Below are 16950 nucleotides of genomic sequence, written 5' to 3'. Positions count from 1 at the left end.
CAAAACGAATGTGACCCACCACAGTCTGACATAACCGTTTTCCCACATTTACTGCTTGGCTCTCGCGAAATGGGTTGCACTCGTTATAGAGAGGAGGGGGGGGGGGAGCGAGGGGGAGGGGGAATGCTGCTTGGCAGTGTGGTGTTTTCATTAGGTCCGAGGCCAGGCATCGCCTCCTCGGCTGTTGTGTTTGGCAGCTTCGGTCACATCCAGCCTTGTGCTCGCCATCAGCGGAGGTCTGCGCTGAATCATCTCTTAACTGAAGGTGTGGCGACCTCTTAAGGAAACCCATCAGAATCTACCTGTAATGCACTCGGACATTGTTTCTATTGAATGGCCCAAATGAAAGTTTTAAAAACTTTGGAAGCCGCTGGCTTCTTCATTCCATCAGCGAGATGTGCGCGTGCAAACTCAATGTTGCCAATTCCTTTGTTGCGTTTGCGTGAAGACGAATTCTCGTGCCTTCAGAGTTTATCCACAGCCGCGTGGTTGCGTGTAAAAGAAATGCTTTTCGTTTATCGCCCAAAATGGGGGTTTTCCTATCAAGTTATGTCCATTAATTTTTTTACAGCTGCACCGGCAGATTTGTTGTAAAATAAAAACAAAAAATTGTCTGCGTCATTGCGTCGGTCAGCGGCGGGGTGTGTGGTTGACATGGTTGAAGGGATGTGCAAAGAAGGGTGACGGAGCAGTGAAGTCATAGGATGTGAGGTCGCGGTGTTCAAATAGCCTCATCCAGGAATGTGTAAAGAGTAACCGGTGACAGTCGAGGCAGTGTTGGGCGGGGGGGGGCAGTGGCATAGTGATGAGCGCACTGAGCTACAATCCCACCTACCTCAGTTCGAGTCTCAGCCATGGATGGGCAACATCAAACGCGAGTGATATCTGAATTGATTCTGGTCAAAATATCCTCCGTGACTGACTTTTTTTTTGGGGGGGGGGGGGGTGACCTTCCTCTCACATTGGATTGACAATGGGCAGAACCTTTTTTTGTACATTATAATGGTGACAGTGACTTGTGTTCAGTGGATAAATGATGAGCATATATTTTCCTTCTGCTCTCCGTCATGATGTGGTGTTTCATTTTAAACACTTGTGGTAGATTTTTCTCAGAGGTGGCTAGGTGACTCGGGAGTTAATACTGTGTCAGAAAACTGAGCTGCCACCCAGGAGATTTTTGGTTTAAATCCGGGCAACCACCCATGAAATAAACTAAGTTTTCAAATGGAGATTTTTCGTTGATCTTAGCCAGGCCTCTAATGACTGCACGCAAAAAAACCCCAATATTATTCAATTTATTTTTCACAATTCATTTGATTCCAGCTCAGATAATTAAATTACTTCTGATTTGATTGCCATCCAATCTTCTTCGTTTTTATGGCACGGTGATATGCAATGTTATGCGTTGATGTCGAGGATGGCGAGCCAGTTGAAGGCGATTAGGGGAAGCAACGTAGCAAATATCTGAGACGCTGCCAGTGAATAAGTGAGGCTTTGGGGAATTTTTGGACGACTTGTTGCATGGTTTGGCTCTGATAGCCACAGTTGCAATGCAGGTGGGGGGGGGGCTGCTTTTCACCTCCCACGGGTGTAATGGGTGGCCACGTCTGTCGTGCAGTGAGTACATCATTAGTAGGGCATGCTGTGTAGGTGCAACCCCTAGTGTAGGTAAGAGGCAATTGACTGAACCTCTTTAGGTCATCATCCAGAAGCAGTGCTCTGATATGGAGTAACGTTCTGCTTTCAGATGTACATGTCATGATTTTCTCGTGACACACAGAGCACATTCGGTAATTAATTGTGGACGAAAATGTTCACATTTCTCAACTGCCTCATGAGTTCCAGTTGGAAGGTGAAACTGACAAGAAGCTTATTCTTAGGCTTTTTCGATAAAGTCACGTATGTAAAAAATTAAAATTAATAAAAGTAAAATAAAAATAAAATAATATTTAATTTGTATTTTATTTTACTTTTATTAATTTTAATTTTTTACCTATGTGACTTTACCGAAAAAGCCTAAGTATATGAATCCTTGCAGTCACGAAAGATTCAAATCTAGAATTAACAAGAAGCTGACTTGTTTACCGGCTGCAGGCAGTAAGACTGGACAGTCACACCTGTCGGCTGTGGCGTTGCCACCTTTGAGGTACCAAAAAAATCTGGGACACATCGTGGCAATAAGAATTCTGTATCTCACAATTCCAGCAGAGGAGAAATCTGCATGCAAATGCGTAATCTTGAACGGTGTATTATTAACCATCTTAGTACAAACTTACAAAAACAGAAATTCCCCACGACTGGCACTTCAAAGGGAGGACCGATCCTGGCAAAAGCAGGACAGTTGCAACCCTCGTCAGGTGCGTGCATCCAAGCACCTGGACGTGTGTTGAACTTCTTTCGCACCATACGTAGCCAACCATGGTTACCCGATGTGCGATGCGCCGCAGGCATCGCCTACCTCGGCGGGATGTGCAGCGACCTGAGGAAATGCGTCATCGTCGAGGAGAATGGCCTGGGCCTGGCGTTCACCATCGCGCACGAGCTCGGGCACAAGTGAGTCACGACATCACGCGGTATTGCCGGCCTGTTCAGAGTCTACTGCTGTGTGGCGCGGGATGAATTACCTGCTGCCTTCGCTGCTGCGTGGGTTTTCGCGGTTGTGCCGATGCGTTTTCGCGGTTTCTGCTGCGTGTTGTTCGGTACGATATCTAAAATTCCGCTCGACGTGCCGAGCTTTTGCAGTAAGTTAATTTCGTCCATCTCTCGGGAGTCTGCAATGCTAAGAGGAGCTGCAAAAGGAGCTGAGCTCTGCTGCTCGTCAGGATACACTCTTAAGTGTTTTGCACTCGCCGTGTTTTTGCGTGTGCGCGCGCGTGTGTTTGGCTCTGCACCGGGCGGCTAAAACACAGCAAGTTGGTACGGTAAGGGGGCACAGGCCAGTCATCTCAGTCAACCCATCTCAGTCAACCCATGGCCACCTGGGTCTGACCCGCGATCTCCCGCCAGCATGGGCATGGGGCACGACGACGACGACGGCGGCGGCGGCGGCAATTCGGCGTGCGGCCTGGGACCCAGCATCATGGCAGGCGAGTGGGTGCGTGGGAGCAACAGCAGCGAGCTCAGCTGGTCGCCCTGCAGCCGCTTGGAGCTCCAGCAGTTCCTCAGGTCAGTGCCGCGACCCACCGGCACCCACACCCCCCCCCACCCCAACCCACATTTAAGGCCATGTTAATAGTATCAATATTGAACAATTCTGATTCAGTCTCAGGACAAATGGAGTGGCAATGGACGAAGCAGCAATACTGGCCAGGGACAAGAAGAGGAAGTTCAGTCGGCTCGATTGTCGCTGTTGAGCTGGCGGAAAGGACGTATGATGGTCATATGATGATTTTTTATTAATCAATAGTCTTCACATTATGCGGGGTTCAGCAGATGTAAAGTGTGCGTGGCATGTAACAGCTTTATTTGTGTTTGAACGGTGGTAAATTGGAGAACCCTCTAAGATGAACGCAGTGGGTCGAGAGGAATGAGGTTCGACAAACCCTGCGGCAGGTGACCTTGGAGTGGTTTCACAATGAGAGCCACGGTGTAAATGGGATTTGTTATTATTGTAATAGATTGAAAGCTAATTTCTGTAGAAGTGATTTTTGTGTTTCGTTGGTCCTTCCCCAGCACCTCTGATTAGCACGGTTGGCTATGTACGATGCCAAAGAAGCTCAACATACACACAGTATAATACGTAGGCTTTCGTGTTAACACGTATGTATTATGGATACAGAGAGGGATGGGAACTTGCAATGAGGTCACTGATAGTGGACACGTGACTACCCACCCAAGGTTGTGTCTGCTCTGTAAGAGCAATCCACTGCTCATCAAACACACTTTTAAACAATCTCCACTTGAACAGGCAAAACACGACTCCGTCACTCAGTGTCATTGCTGCAAAAAGTTGACTTTCGTTGCTCCGAGAAAATCCGCTGCCTGTGAAGATTGCCGGAAACGATTGCCCTAAAATTGTCCCAGCGTGTCGTGGGTTGTTAATGCCCTGTTTCTGTTTTTTTGTTTGTTGGAAACTTGTTTTTCTCACTGAGACATTCCAGCCCCTCACTGCCGACTCTGATTTCAATCGCCGACGCCTGCGATGATCGGGCGAACGTCGTGTTGCAAACGAGTTGAACATACATCACGTTGTGCAGAGTGTACTGGAATCGTTCCACAGGAATTGGAGTGTGTAGCTCATCTCATATACATGTTGAAAATACAGTAACCTACAATTATAAAGATGGACAATTGCAAAAAAGTACCCTTTTTCTGAATATATGCTTGGCAGCTTAACAAACGAATGAGATTTGTCATGCGATTTTTATACACGTAACATCTGCCAGCACAACTAAAACAAATCCTATTCGTGTGTGTGTGTATACATTCGTGCTTGAATGCTAAATAAGATTTAGAACACACTGCACGTAAGACAACATTTAATAATGATACCTACAGGATTTTATATTTTTGTTGTGGGTTTTATGGCGAGGTGTTTTTTGCATGCTGGTGAAGCCACTTTTCTCAAAGGCTATGAATACCGGGGTCTGTTTTGCCAGGAAAGGTTTATACGTTTGTTATATCTATAACTTGCCATCGCATTTGTTTTCAGCCTAGAGGCAAAGGAAATGAAGGCTTTCATCTCGTGTGGTTTTTGCGACCTTCTTGATCCCGCCTAGCAAGTCTTGTTTGTGTTTTGGTTCGCCTTATGTTGTCTGTGTGCGCGCAGGCGATAAGGGGGAGCATAACGATTCACGAACGTAGGCACGATGTGTTTACGCTACAAGGAGGGGGTGGATTCTAATAAGCTTCTTTGCACGATATAATCCCGGATTATAACACGACAAGCGGGATACAATGTCTCAGCGGTGGAACAAATATTCGACAACACTGTTTCACATTTAGAGAGTAGCTAGCGCTGCACTCCAAACCCAATTCCAGTCCACGACTAATATGATCGGCAAACATCTGAAACTACTACTGAGCCTCCTCAAGGTCAGCTCAGCCTGAACTAATTACCTGGTGCCGTGTGTGAAGAAGTGCACTTGGGAGGCAGGCGTAGAGCTCTTGTGCGTCGTGACGGCCAATTAATATCTGCTCGCTAACAGCCCTTTCTCCAACATCCTGTTAATATCTATACAGGGGACCTTTGTCTTTTTTTTGCATGCTTGGGCAACAACTAGACACGCTCCCTGTGTGCAGTACATCCCCCGGTTGAACGCGGTTTTTCGGTGACGCTTTTTGGCGACGCTTGACAAATCAACAGTTATCGGGCTCATCGCTTCTCTTTCATTCTTCCTCCAGACCGCAGAAATGTTTGACGGATAATCTCGGCTTATCCTCAAAGCGAACAGAGCACAACATTATGCCCTCATGGTAGACCCAGACAAAAGATCCACGACACGGCAAATCCGGCCGGGGACACAGCTGCAGAGCAAAAAAACAGTTATTCGTTCAAATCCTTCCACCGACTTGTCACTCAAATACTAATTCCCCCCCTCTGTTTCCTTGTGGAAAAAAGGGTCTGAAATGTCTTGCGCTAATTATGGGGCAAAGCGCTGCTGCTGGAATGCACAACACCTGGTTTTAAGATCAGCGTGGGTGGGGTTGCTCGCTCGTGATGTGAAATTTTCTTTAAATTAATTTCCAGGCGCCTTTAGGACAACGTCTTACATATTAGCAGCAATGCTGTATAATATTATTTCGGTTTTTCTGTAAAGTCACGTAGATAGGTTCAAATTAATAAAAATAAATGAAAGACTCCGACCCCTTTTCTCTCCGCTTGATGACGACCACTTGTGTTGCGATCGAAACGTCGTAGTTTTTGGTTAATTTAATTTTTAATTTGAACCTATCTACGTGACTTGACCGAAAGACCCAAAGAATATGAATTCCTGCAGTCACGAAAGCTTTAAGTCAAGATGTAATGCTGTACTGTGAAAATAATTTTCAGTCCTTTGTCAATTGACTGTCATGCCGGTGATGCGAGGTTTGAGAGCATACTTCGCCATGCTGGTGAGGACGGTTTGGTGAAGGGGGATGAAGTGGTACTGAGGTGGGCGGTATATGTACTGTATGTTGAACTTCTTTCGCACCGTACGAAGTCAACTGTGCTGATCGGGGGTGGTCTCGAATTCAGATTTTATCCGCCACTGATTGTTAGCCATGGCTGGGAATTTAACTCGGGTTGCCATGTTTATAGCAACAGTGCACGAACCACTGCACCAACCCCTTTAAAAAAAAACTCAAATGTTATGGATGATTATAAAGTAGTCAGATATCTTTCCAAGCCTGACAAATATAGTGAATATTTTCAGCTGGCAAGAACTTCCAGAGGTGTAGTGAACAGTCTACAGCATGAGCCATGGGTGAGCTTTGCCCTAGATGATGCTCATCAGTTAGCCATGCCCAACTATCGGCTGACATCGATACCGAAAGTGTTGTATGGATGTGGTGACACATATGAGCTTTGATGAAGGTTATACATAAAACATAATCTGACTTTTATTAATTTTTTTAACGTGGAGAATTCTGTACAGATAAATTGAACACAAGAAATGACTTATTCACGTTACTAATCATAAACATGACGTGGTCTTAACCACAGGGTCACCGATACCCATTTATTTGTACGTATACGTGTATGCTTACATAACCAGCAAGTTGGCACAGTAGGGGGTACAGGTGGTGCATCAGCCAGTCATCTCAGTCATTTCAGTCAGTCGACCCGTGGCACCTGGGTCTGCCCCGTGACCTTCTGCCAGCGGGCGTTCGACACTTCACGTGGCCTCAAGGTGCACATGGCCTGGCACAAGCGTCGTGGTGACGTCACCGCCACTTAGTGGCGAATGGCGGTTGTTGTTGTTGTTACATACCCACATTGTTTTGCATATGTAGGCTTTATCAAAGTTGTTTCACAAACAGAATAATTAATGTGTGACTTAATATTACATTTGCAGCTGATGGGATGTGTAAAAGTATTGTCTGCATATTCATATTGTTACTTATTATCTCCCCCACAATGCACATTATTATAATCATTATTTTACGTGATGTATTATATATTTTTGCATCAAACTAGGACCCGTATCTAGCAGAGAAGGGCATTGCCTATAAAAATCTGGCAGTTCAGCATTGGTTCAATAAAACTTGACTTTGGCTCATGAGACTTTTGCATGTCAAAACTCGTCCAGTGTTTGCGTGCGTTGAACCAATGCTGCTGAAATTATGAACTCTCAGAAGGCCGTGTCGCTGATGGGATTTGTTAAAAAAAACTCAAACTTATTTTTCACGCCCGAGAGACAGATGCGTGCTTATTGATATAACATCACACTCGAAAAACGTAAGTGATCATTTCCGATGGTTATCTGTATTTTAATTCGAGCTCACAATTGAATGCACGCGCACAATTGCACGGGCGTAAGCCCTCTGGGGTGGGGGCGACATTCTTTTCGTTGCGCGTAAGTTGAACGCCAGGACCTCATTAAAACCACACAGATCGATCTGAATCGACAGCCGGTGGGGGCGCTTCGGGTTGCGGTGGCGCGAGCGCTGCGCGGTCCGTCTGCAACGCGGGTGCAGTCGTGAGCGGCGGCGCGGCTATTACAGATCGGTCGTCGGGGGGAGGTGAGGGGGGGGGGGAATGAGTAGGGGGTGAGGAGGGGGTGAGCAGGGGGGGGGGTGAGGCGGGCGGGTGAGGAGGGGGGTGAGGAGGGGATGAGGAGGGGGTGTATGGGGGGGGTGTGGAGGAGGGGGGATGGGGGTGAGGAGGGGGAGATGAGGAGGGTGGGGGGGGAGGGATGAGGGGACGGATGAAGGGGGAGGGATGAGGGGGGGGGGTGAGGGGGGGAGGGATGAGGGGGGGGGGGGTGAGGGGGGGATTAGGCGGGGGGATGAGGGGGTTGAGGAGTGGGGGGGAGGGATGAGGGGTGGGGAGTGATGAGGGGGGGATGAGGGGAGGGATGAGGGGGGGGGATAAGGGGGGGGGGGTGCGGGGGGGACCTCTTCCCCCCTGTGAAAGGAAGTCGTCACCTCTGGCGGCAGTACAGCAACTGGGACGACATGGGAGGGTTTGCGCGGCTTGAGTAACCCAAACAATTTAATTGCGTGTTCAACGTTATTTAAAGTGTCGCCCTCGTCAGCTTGTCACATGATCAATAATGTTGGTGGGTTAATAATTTATTGGGGTGAGTTGAACATAATGACTGCTGTAGTTGCTTAATCAGTCGAAGGTTTGCGGTGGTCGATACTCAATTGATTCGTCATTGTGAAAGGAACATGGATTATTCTTATTTTCATCATCCGTTTTCTGAGGCTTTTATGGCGTTACTATTCAGTGGAATTGGTTTCTGCTGTATGAATCAACCTAATGTGCAGCTGTGTGCGATGTGGATAATTCGAATGAGATTATCTTTGACGATCGTAACCTCTACAACTGAATTAAAGATGGAATAGCCTTTTTTACGCCACCACTCGTGATGAGTACGTGATTCATCTTCTTGGTTCTTTCGGTAAAGTCACGTAGAAGGAAAAGAATAAAATAATAAAAATAAAACATAATAAAATACAATTCTCACGACGTTTCGGCCACAACGCAAGCAGCCGTCTTCAGGTGGAGAACAGGTCTGTCGAGAAGGCAGAGACCTGTTCTCCACCTGAAGACGGCTGCTTGCTTTGTGGCCGAAACGTCGTGAGAATTATTTTATTGTTATATTTTTATTATTTTATTATTTTCCTTCTACGTGACTTTACCGAAAGAACCGAGAGCCTCACCGAGTCGCAGTACACTATGCAGCAGGGTCCTGTGTTGAAATGTTTCGCCGATTTCTGTTTGAGGAGGTTTTTTAGTGAAATAAAGGTATTAATTCTAGATTTGAAGCTTTCGTGATTGCTAGGATTCATACTCTTTGGTTTTTTCGGTAAAGTCACGTAGGTAAAAAAATAAAATAAATGAAAACTAAATTAAATCACGACGTTTAAGTGTGTGTGCTTTCGCTACGTTGTCCCCACCTGAAGAAGGATGCTTGTGTTGCGCCCGAAACGTCATGATTTAATTGAGTTGTTTTCATTTATTTTATTTTTTACCCACGTGACTTTACCGAAAAAAACAAAGAAAATAAAGGTATTATTTCTGATATCTTTGCTGATATCAAAAAAAATATTCTGGCAAATTCAGCCACATTGGTACACAGACACATAGAATAGTGCAAACATATACCAAGTCCCAAAAGGGATAGCATATTAATTTAATAGGAGAATCTAATATTACAATGTTATCGAAAACATTTAATTACAATATTCAACACGTATTCCTTCCAGGGGCTGATGAACAATCATTATCCTCGGCAACATTTTTCAAGTTACATATAATCAACATCATCATCAATCAACCGGGGCCAAATCAGTGTTAGATGCAGGCTTCCCCAAGCTGCTGCTGATCTTCCATACACTCTACACAAGTTTTATACCGCAGCATAAATGTTTACGAGACGACTGCAAATTGCAGGGTGGGTGCCGTTCACCGCTGAATCTCGGAACGCGCAAGCGGTTCAACGCCAATTTAAATTTTACAGGCACAGCGGCGTTGTTTTTAAAGACACTGTCCTCACCGCAGAGATCTGGAGCGACACGACCGCACTCTATGATAGCGGACGCCAAACTGTGCCACACGCCCTCTCGCATGGCCTTGTGGGAGTCTCGGTACCCATCGAGTTATTTTCGTTCGTCGTTTTTTATTTCGGTTCCGTTCCGATGACGTACACGTGCACGTACGTCATCGGAACGGGAAAGGGTTAAGGCTGCTGGGCACATTGTGGAGGGCGTCGCAATCGTTGCTGCCCGGCGCTTGCTGAGTGTGGTCCGTCTCTTCCCTCCTCAGATCTCCTGCCAGTGCCTGCATGAGTGAGACGGAGCAGCAGGCGGGACAGGCGGACGTCACCCACGTCCGTCCGCAAAACATTCAGGTTCGGTGGCAATGCCAGCAACAACGGGTGAAAGTTGGATGAGCTTGGGGAAAACGATCAAAGTAATGCTGGATATAAGCACACCTTTTATAAGCACATATCCGATATAAGCAACAGATGCTTACGTTACACTGTTCTGGGGAAGGCAAAGGCAAACATGTGATTTACACACCTGGCCTTACTTCCAAAGGGTGTGCTTGTACCCAGTTTCCATTAGTGTTGTGATTACCCCACTAAGGGATAAGAGACTTTATAAAACCTTATTTATCTTGGGACCGGGTGTACATGTGGAAGAGTTCCCTTCTCACGAATGGACAGTGCCAGTTTTGGGTCGACTCAACCCACCAAGGTGAATGACATGAGAACCATTTGGTGGGAAGTCAATAGACCATTTCCCATCACGAAAACTGCGGCTTTTCCACCAGTGGTCTGGGACTGCCTTTGAAGGATGAGCACTGCCGAGCATTCGACAGTGTTCATGGGAGACGTGTTGATCTCATTTGTGCTGGATGGATCCTCTGGGATGCAAGAGTCTTGTCCAGATGCTGACAACACTCCAACCATGTTGTGATTGACGCCTCCTTGAACCGGAACAGCTTTCGGCACCATTATTTTACACCACTGCCCTTAACTATAATTTTCATTGACAGACGTGTCAATCTGCCACGGTTGGGGAACTCTAGTTGTGTCAATCACCCGAGTAAGGGAAAATACGGCCGTGCCAATAGATCGTACGGATCTTCAGATAGAGTCAAGCCAGCAGCGCTGAGGCAAAAGCTGCCGTGTGTATGGAAATGTGACGGTGGCGGCGTTTAATATCTAAAGTGTTATCAGGCCAAGTAGTTAACAGGTCCGATGCTACATTTTTTGCCTCTGAGTAGATGGCAATGCAGACATTGACCTTTCTGTCAGCGGGTCCCTCCGGTGGTCTTGTCTGGATTGAACTGGGTCAATGGTAGCGTAGTGTTTCAGCCGGCACTAAAAGGGCTTGTGGTCTACGCTTGGACTGAGATTAATGACAGCTGCCAGACCTGTGCTGAAAGGTGAACGTTAAGGTTATGTTGCTGATGGCCACAGCGTCATTCAGAGCAAGGTGCGGAATGTTATTCGGGTAGTTTTTCAGAAGAAGCAGAAAGTACAATTGATCTGAAATGCAAAGTGAAACTTTTACATTGCCAAAATATTTAGCGATCACGGCGAACGCCCTATACTGTGATGAGTTTTGATACATTTCACGCAAAATAAATTTGAATAGTGTCGTTTGTGGCGGATGTGCAATGAGACGATGGTTATTTTGACGGGAAATTCCTCTGTGGGTTGTAAATCATCAACGTCCAATTACGCCGTAAATTGAATGACAGAAGATAGCATCTTAAAACTCGAAGGCAAAAGCCACCCAGTGATTTTGTTTAATGTGCACCTTGGCAGATGATCATTGCCTTTCTCAAGGAAACGGGGTGATTGGAAGAGGGTGGAAAACACCTCCAAGCAAAAACGAGGCAAGAGAGAGAGACAGAGAAAAGAAAGACAGGCTCTGTGCATTTGTTACGGTTTTTCCTCAGGGGAAAACTATCAAAAGAGACGCTCCATATTGAAATCACATTTGTACGTGTGGTGTTGGATTTCCCGTGACCTAACAGAGGTCATTGCCTTGGGCTGTCCTCCCACAGACCACACCGAGTCAGCGTGGTCCTCATAATCACAGTGCCCTGTGGTTGTGCCACCATTTAATATACAGTACATTACAAAAATATACACTGGCCATAGAAGTAAATGTTGCATGTTCCCACCTTACAACAGTGCTGTTAACAGCACAATGTATAGAGGTTGTGTCTAGGCAAGGATTTGCATGCGTGGAATGAGTACAGCTCTCCGATGTGTGTTCGGGCGTGTTGTTTGGCAAGATGTCTGACGTTTCAGTCCACGTGCAAGAAGCTTCTCACTCTTGCAGACCGGGGTCACTGTAGCAAAGGAAGCTACCCTGGTGCCATGAGTTCTCGCCTGGCGAAACAAATAGACTTGGCTTCTTCAGGAACTGAATTTATGTAGCTTCTTCTTCGAGAAACTGAATTGAAGGAAGAAGCTAAATGAAGACGCTCCCAGCATGTGGAGCGTAACATCAGACGCCATCTCAGAACAATGCGGCGTGCAACCTGAAAACACATCGGAGGGTTACACCGCACAATCGCGGAAAAACGTACGACGTGAAAATGGAGCTGTTTTGATGGTTTTTGAAGTCGCTTGTTTAAACCTTATATTCAGTATAGACACGAGTTGTGATCAGAGACAATCACGTTTAAAGCTCGGCCTGAAGCAGAGTTTTTTTTACATTGTGTGTGGCTGCAACATGGTATTTACGCGCACGCATATTTTACATACCGCCATTCAGTGTGCATGGCGGCGAAAAATGTTCTAGTTTTTTTGGAACCGTATTTCATACACATTTCAAAAGTGACACCGCTTGAAGAAGTGGTAGACCCACTGGCATACCATTGGCGGCTTAAAGTATGATTTATGAGCAACCTGGTTAAACAAAAGGCGGGGGAAAAAGTTTAATGAGATTGCTTGTAAAGACAAACCGTGACAGGTCACTGTGCCCAAGCGTGCACATGCACAGCCCCCTTTCATTTCATCTCGTGAAGCGGTCGTTTTGCTCAGGGGGTCGATTAAATATTTTTTCATAACTTTGGCAAAAAAAAAAGGATGTATCAAAAGGTAGACTAAGTTGCTTCACCTTTGCGCAGTGTCGTTATTGAGGTGTTTTGTTTTTCATACATTTTGTTGACATGACCTAAAGCAAAAACAATCTGTGTATCCATATTCTTGGTACTTTTGATAAAGTCACGTAGAAGGGAAACAATAAAATAATAAAAATAGAAACATTTTTATTGTTTTATATATATTTTGTTTTTTATTAAATATAATTTTTTTATTGCTTTATATATTTTTAATTCATTGTTTCCCTTCTACGTGGCTTTACCGAAAGAACCAAGATTATGAATCCCTGCAGTCACGAAAGCTTTAAATCAAAATCTATGTATCATTTGTTAACAGTTTATCATTCTCTCTTTAATTATAAAGTTACATATTTATTTTACCTAAGATTATTTTTTCTTTGAACTTTTGGATACATTCTTAATGCGGTACTTGCGGACTGTACGATATAATTTGGCTGTTTTTATTTTTTGTACATTTGCAGCAATTTTTTGTTATTAGATTTTGTGGTTATTGTGTACCCGTGTACCCACGTGCAATGTTATTTCGCCATAAATAACCTCCGGGTCTCCCTTGAAAGAAAGACCTGTAGTTCAGAAGCTCTTATCTGCTTTAAATCAAGGCTACCTATCTCATCACTCTGATACAGGAGGAGCATTTGTCTGTATTGGTGGTACACCGTCTAGCTAATAACGTTCGTCTTCCGACCGCTTTGACATCGCAAGAACTGATTTTGGCCGCAAGATTCAATATCTTATGACCCGGGTTTGCGAATTGTGGAAAAAAAGAAAATGATTGCGAAAAAATTCCTTTTTTTTATATCGTACACCTCCGGTGTACCGCCAATACGTTCAATTGCATACTGCAGTCGCAGTCCCACCACACGCAAACGAGAATTTGGCCATTCTCATCTCTCATCGCGATTTGTGAGCCGCTGCCTCATATCCATAAACAATGGAGACTGATCTACTTTAAGTGCTGCAACTGCTGTCGTATATTAAATACTGCAATCATTCTGCAATCACCACTGGACTTCCAGAGATCTCCCGGCGCGGAAGTTCAAACGGTGGGAAATTTACTTAATTCCCCCCCCCCCATCCCCAACGGCACTGTCCACTAACCAATATGAGTGGGTGCACCGAAGTTAGTCAATCAGCAGGCGGCGTGTGGTAGAGTTTGGCTTGCGTGGAATATTAGGCCAAAATACCCCTCGAGAGGGGCTGCCCCTAGTGAACAGTGGCGTGAGCAAGTGATTGTAGGGCTGAGCTTTTAACGCTTACCTTTTTTTTTACGTGAGCGTGTTATTTCTGTGTTTCTTGGCAGGCGTGTGCGGCGGGCAAGTGCCTAAATCAGAGCGAGGGTGAGAACAAACCCAAGGAGCCGCCCCGTTCTCCTCCGACCGAGGAAGCCACACGGGGACAACAGGATGCAGCCGAGGAGAAATCCCAGACTCCTCCGCAGCCCCCGGCAGCCAGAGACCACGCCAAGGCAGAGCAACCGGCAGACAACGGCCTCCTACAAACAGGAGTGAGCCAATGCAGTTGCGCACAGCAGGATTAATTGCATAACAGGAGCGCATCGCCTGTGCTTATGCTTGGTCATGATAACAAAAGGATGACAACGCACCGAGCAAGGAATTGTCACACACCAAAGTTGCATTTAAACTCAACTGACAACTGAACTATTTTTAAATCCTTTATATTAAGTTCGCTTGCTTGCTTAGGACCGTGCAAATCTTTCGGTCGTTTTTTAACCCACTTCCCGTGATCCAATCGAGCTGACATTTTCCACACAGACTCGTTGTGCGTGACAATTAATGTTCGTGAAAAAAAAATCCAAATTGTTACACTTTATAGGACAAAATATTATATTTAATTACCAATTGCTTAATGGTGCAATGCAATCATCTGACCCATAGTTAGCAGCCATCTCAAGCCAGAGGACGAGAGGACTCTAGCCGCCACGCATATAAAGGATTTATAGTGAAAAACTTTGTTTTTACGGGTTATACTTATTAATTAATCAGGTAAGGCCCACTGAGCTATATATTTAATTTTTTAGAAGCGACCTGGTCACAAATGATAACTCAACAAAGCAGCTTTTCAGGTGGACATTTATAGCAGGCAAATACTCTAAATGCACGTTTCTAATTATGCAGGGAAAAAACTGGAGGACCCGGAGAAAAATCCACATGACCACCTCCTGTATACCAGGCGAGGCACCGCGGTGAGGAGTTGTGCAGTGATTAGCACGCCGTACTATGGACCCAGCGGCCTGAGTTTGATTACCAGCTAGGGCTAACAGTGATATCTGAACTGCTCCTTGGCCTCCCCCCCTCCACCTCCCTTACACCAACCTACATTGGCTAGTGTGGTGAAGTATGATCAATGAACTGCAACTGACATTGTGCCTGGGGGACCTTCATCGAGCAGTGCATTGACAAAGTGTTGGAAATGTTAGAAAATATCACGAATTTGCTCCTAGAATTTTTCTAATTACAATATTTCACTTTTCACCTTTTCACAGCCCAATTATAATTGGCGTGACAATGGCTGGAAAGAAAAGAAAAAAAAACCCAACGGGAAAAAAAAACCCAGATGTGCACCGTCGAATCCGCTTTGCCTCGCTTCCTCCCCGCTCGGCTGTCGTCGTCAGGCTCGGGGCTCGGCGGCAGACGTGGCAGTTGGTGTCGCGGAGACGCCCAGGGATGCTCGGGGCGAGTGCGGCAGTCAGAGGAGTGTGGACCCGTGGGCCGAGCCCCGTGACGGGGCGTGGGGCCCCTGGGGAGGCTGGAGCGGCTGCAATCAGCCCTGCGGGCCCGGCCTGCGTTACCGGCAGCGGCGCTGCGACCACCCGCCGTGAGACATCCATTTTTAACAAGCCCTGAACATTTGAAAGCACAACCTCCCCCCCCACCCCACCAGCAGTCCGCATGATAGTGGCATCCCCCAACCCCCACCCGTGGCATTGCATTGCTGTAACGACAACAAAAAATGTAATGAAGAGACATTTTAGCCACTTGAAGTAGATGCCGACTAATAGACAGGGCAGAGTATTTTTGCACGATGCTTTGCACCATAACGACCCAATAAAACTCACTTCCCTGTGGTTTTTCACGAAAAATCTTATGATCTACAAAGGGGGATCCTTCATCGCCCAGCATGCACTCGAAAAAGGCCACATGGAGTGTCGTGGGATGTGCATATTCATAATTCAGTGCTTATTACATATTTACACATTTATTTACCAACTTGTTAATTCTGTTGAATGTCGATCTGGGCGAACTACGGTGGTTATTTCGGCTTGCAAAGGCCGTGGCTGTTAACACCGTTCCAGGCGATCACTTTCCCCCGTGTTTGTTGTTTGGATAAAAATAAATTGCGAAGCCTGACGCTTGTTGCAAAAACAGCACGGGTCACTGCCAACCCGTCGAGTGATCCACCGAGCCCAAAGCCACAGGGGAGACAAACCCCCCACCCTCCCTTCTTATCTGCATGCATCTCTCCGGCCTGCAGACCATGGCAGTTACACTGTCCGTGCCGATGTGGTTCATTTCCCCTTTTAAGTGGGGTTTCCTATTTACTCATAAAAGCACCCCGGGAAATGGCAAGCCTTTAGCACATGGGCCGGCTTTCCAAAAAATTTGCAACGCTTGTGTCACTTGCGTTGTGCCCACGTCAGGCCAGTGTGGTGGTGCGCTCTCTGTCTGAATGTAAAACCTAAAGGCTGCAAGGGCCAGTGCAGTTCTTGAGAATATTTTTTTTTATATTTTTTGGTAAATTAAACTTGAGAGTTTCGTTCGCATTTGGCAGCAGTGAGGCAGAACGGTTGACCGACACATTTTTGGCTTCGGATTTCAATCTTGTTCTTTGTTTAACGTGTACGTTGGTTTGGTGTCGTTATATATGCAACAAAAAGCCGACCTGCCTTCAGCATCCCAATGACATCTTAAAAACAACAATCGTTATTTTATATCCCGCACAACGTCGTTATCTTTCTTCATTGAACTTTACTTTTGAGTTATAATTGTACTTGAACGAAAACGATGTTTAAATACAAATATATAATTTAATAAAATACGTAAATGGCATCTCAGAAAAATAATTTAAGAAACAATTTTTTTTTTACTTTGGGTCGAATGCTAGTGCAGGGGTAATACGAACTCATTAAATACAGCATGTATATACGTGTACGTGTTGTGTATGTATATTACATATACACCTATGTATCTGAA

General features: G+C 45.7%; 1 protein-coding gene across 1 annotated transcript in view; it reads left to right on the top strand.

Moving 5' to 3' along the window:
* ADAMTS17 (ADAM metallopeptidase with thrombospondin type 1 motif 17) overlaps positions 1-16950 on the top strand; it is an 84079-nt gene that overhangs the window by 35395 nt on the left and 31734 nt on the right. The window contains exons 9-13 of the mRNA XM_078624017.1: positions 2448-2553; positions 3007-3165; positions 9917-10001; positions 14040-14243; positions 15372-15574. Coding sequence (XP_078480143.1) covers positions 2448-2553; positions 3007-3165; positions 9917-10001; positions 14040-14243; positions 15372-15574 — 757 coding nt within the window. The remainder of the gene's footprint in view (positions 1-2447; positions 2554-3006; positions 3166-9916; positions 10002-14039; positions 14244-15371; positions 15575-16950) is intronic.

Source organism: Lampetra planeri, chromosome 3 (assembly GCF_965212315.1).
Source record: "Lampetra planeri chromosome 3, kcLamPlan1.2.h2, whole genome shotgun sequence".
NCBI classification, from domain to species: Eukaryota; Metazoa; Chordata; class Hyperoartia; order Petromyzontiformes; family Petromyzontidae; genus Lampetra; species Lampetra planeri.
The sequence above is the reverse complement of the archived record's forward strand: the minus strand, read 5'-3'. Positions and strand labels throughout refer to the sequence as shown.